Source organism: Gordionus sp. m RMFG-2023, chromosome 2 (genome assembly GCF_954871325.1).
Source record: "Gordionus sp. m RMFG-2023 chromosome 2, tfGorSpeb1-WG-v2, whole genome shotgun sequence".
Lineage (NCBI taxonomy): Eukaryota > Metazoa > Nematomorpha > Gordioida > Chordodea > Parachordodidae > Gordionus > Gordionus sp. m RMFG-2023.
In genome coordinates, this window is record NC_088776.1 from 28,068,227 (window position 1) to 28,071,618 (window position 3,392).

Below are 3,392 nucleotides of genomic sequence, written 5' to 3' on the forward strand. Positions count from 1 at the left end.
TTAAACATTTACAAGGATTTATTTTGATCCAATTTCATAACAAAGTCATTTATTATATCCTTTTTTTACACAAGATACTTCGAATGAGATGGTCGAGTTGATAGCAAATGAATCATGTAAAACTAAATCGATAGAATTAAATTCTAGATATTTTACTGTTGGCGCTAAAAATATCACTTTTTATATACGACTTTATAAATTTGAAGTTCCTATATGGATTATGGTAAATTAAATAATTATATTTATATTGGCGCTGTTAATAGATATAATAGGTTTATTTGACTTATTATGAAACTAATTTTATTGACTTTTACCTCGAATAGGATTTAATTTACAAATTTTATTCAGTCATATAACTTTATTCCTATCTTAATAAACAAGGAACTTAGTTTTTTTCATTCGGGTCATGAGTACTTTTTTTTTATATTTAAAAAAATCTAATGAATCTATTCATATATAAATATTATACAAGATAATTTAATACTATTAATTATTTCTTAGGTCTCCTTTTCAAATACCCCAAAATTAGATATCCTTCAATTTTTCATAACCTTCCTCAGGTTTATTGCAATATGTTTATCTAATAAATATTTATATATAGTTGTTTTTTGTTCTTGTTATTTGTCGCAGCGGTATCTTGGAAAGTTAAACAAAAATATGATATTTATAGACGGCGACAAGTTAAAAACCCTTTAATTTCCTTAAATTAAAATAATAACTTTAATTTTGTTTTTATTATAGAGATTATTTATCGAAATGGAGCAAATGGCTACTCGCCCCTTTTCATCTTTGTATTTATATCTAGAAAGCAAACATCCTTCATTTTATATTGGAAAGAAAAAGGTTTGTATTTATAAAATTAATTGCTTAAATCTAGTGTTGTTAAGCAACTGTTTCATTTTGCTAAATAATAACTATCTAGTAACTTTAATAAACTGTGACTGATAGCTATAATTAATTGCATTTTTAAGAATATAACGACAAATCCAGTTACTTTTTTAGAATATGTTAATATTTACATATCACTCATCTTTATATGATTTCCTAAATTTAAATTATTAGTTATAAATATATATCAAGCTCTTCTATAGTACTTATTTTTAATCTAGGAAACCTATTTTGGGAGAAGCATCAATTTTGAAAATAGTTTATTGTTAAAGCCAATTAAAAATTTAACTAAAATATGAAAAATAAATTTTATATTGTTATTTTTAGGATGTAAATAAATATTAATTGTAATCCTTTCTTCAATGCAAATAAATAATATATTGTGGTATTTTTTCAGACAATTATTATTTTTATTTAAATTTTATTTTCATATATATTCCTTTTATAAAGTAACTTGCAATCGCCTAACGACATTTTATCACGCGACATTTTATCTTGATATACTTAAAACTTAATTTAATATATTTGAAGAGTTAAATTTTGATAATAACTCATATTTTGATTTTCCGTTTAAATTCCGATATTTAAAAAATTTTAATTAATTTATTTTATTGAGAAAAACTCATATTTTAATTTTCATAAATATAATTTTTTTAACTTAATTATCATCTTATCTAGGGAAACAGGAGACATAAGTAATAAGAATGATTTTAATTTATACTTTTTTTTATTAATAAGTAACTTTAAATCAATATATCATGAGTAAAAAATATAAATTATTTAATTTCATGAAATATGGGCAATAGCTTTTAAAAATGTTAAAGAATCCGATAGTCGATAATTCAAAACATATCTGAAATCGTCTTTTTATATCTTCATATTTCTTTGAACGGTGGTGTTCCCATTATGACTTGAAGATATAGGACCTTATATTTTTGCATATCTTTTTGAGTCCCATCAAAAAATTTCCAAAGCGTTGGGTGAGAACATTGTGGTATAGGGATTGAATTCCATAATACCACCCTTTAACACAATTTGTTATTCGAACGACACCTTCTAACGTCGAATTGTGGTTGTTCCATAATCTTACATTATAGAGAGGAGCTACAAAATTATTTCGTTGCCCTATATAAATATACACCAAATGGGATTTCTACGTCCTCGGATATAGGTCTTCTCAAAGTAGGAAATAAGTTCAGGTGAGTCATTCAATTCTCTAAATATTTCTGCCAAGGTATCAAATGAATTTCAAACATCATCCCCTAGGACATATGCAAGGGCCGATAAAAACCTGTTATAGAATCGAAAGTTGTCATTAGACTCTCATACATTCTTTTAATCCTAAATCATTTATTTTTCTAATAACGCTCTGTTTTAGATGAAAATAACATCCAATGAAATCTTTTATCGGTGCAGGTTCCCAATATTTTCCTAGGATGTGCCCCTGGTAATAATTGTTTCAACTCAAATAAAATTTAAAATATATAATATGATTACGTTTATCATCCTTGCATATGTATGCGCCGTTTTATTTGGTAATAAGCAATATATACTAACAGGGTTCGCGCGAGGCAATATAATGGTTGAACTTGATTTTTTATGCCGTTGTAATGATCAATAAGGGCTGACTTATTTGGCATAACCATTAATCTATTATTATCATAATTTAATAATGTTGTTGCTTGGACCAATGAAGGACTAGAATACTCACTTAATTTTGATTTCATTCCTGATATAGCTTTTTTGGCATTAGATTTGGAAATGTTACCTTCATGAGTATGATCAAGAAGACTTCTTAAAATATCATTAAATTTTGTTTTAATAAAAGAATTGCATTTTTTGTGATTTGTTTTTGGCGCACCTCCAGCATATTGATTCATTTTAATTTGTTCTAAATTTCATATATTCATAATTTTGATATGAGGGTAGGTTTATTTTTTGATGTAAATCCAAATTATAACATTATAATTAATAAAAAATATATTCTTTAATAATATTGAAAATTGAGATAATATTATATTTATGGATAAATACAAAACCTTAACTTTTAAAAATCTGTGAAAAAACGATTAACTTAAAAAATATCAATAGATAAACACATTTTTTCAACAATTTTTTTTATTGTTAATAAACATAAAAACACCACACTTAAATTTATTTATTTATAATTTTTAAGTGGCGTGTGGTAAAATGTCTCATGATAAAGTGTCACAAGATAAAATGACGAGTGATAAAGTGTTGCCGTGATAGTCTCGCATGATAAAATGACTCATATCCTTTCAATATACTTTTTTAAAATAGTTAAAAGTAACTTTTAACAAAATTACTGAAAACACATTTTATTAAATTATATTTCTAAACAGAAGAACAGGCCAACCCCTATTGCACTTGAACCTTTAATAGATGAGTCATCTGCTGTCTTATCCGTGATCGTTAGGTTGCCTACTTCCAAAGGTAATTTTTATCGTTAAAAAATAAAATTATCCTATTAAAATTTTTATAAG

General features: G+C 25.1%; 1 protein-coding gene across 4 annotated transcripts in view; it reads left to right on the plus strand.

The window, feature by feature from the left end:
• The window catches only part of LOC135924895 (attractin-like), a 60,794-nt gene that overhangs the window by 56,536 nt on the left and 866 nt on the right, over nucleotides 1-3,392 (plus strand). For all 4 annotated transcript variants that reach the window (XM_065460023.1, XM_065460024.1, XM_065460025.1 and 1 more), the window contains 5 exons: nucleotides 75-223; nucleotides 502-560; nucleotides 602-680; nucleotides 742-843; nucleotides 3,252-3,342. In XM_065460023.1, the coding sequence (XP_065316095.1) occupies nucleotides 75-223; nucleotides 502-560; nucleotides 602-680; nucleotides 742-843; nucleotides 3,252-3,342 (480 nt within the window). The remainder of the gene's footprint in view (nucleotides 1-74; nucleotides 224-501; nucleotides 561-601; nucleotides 681-741; nucleotides 844-3,251; nucleotides 3,343-3,392) is intronic.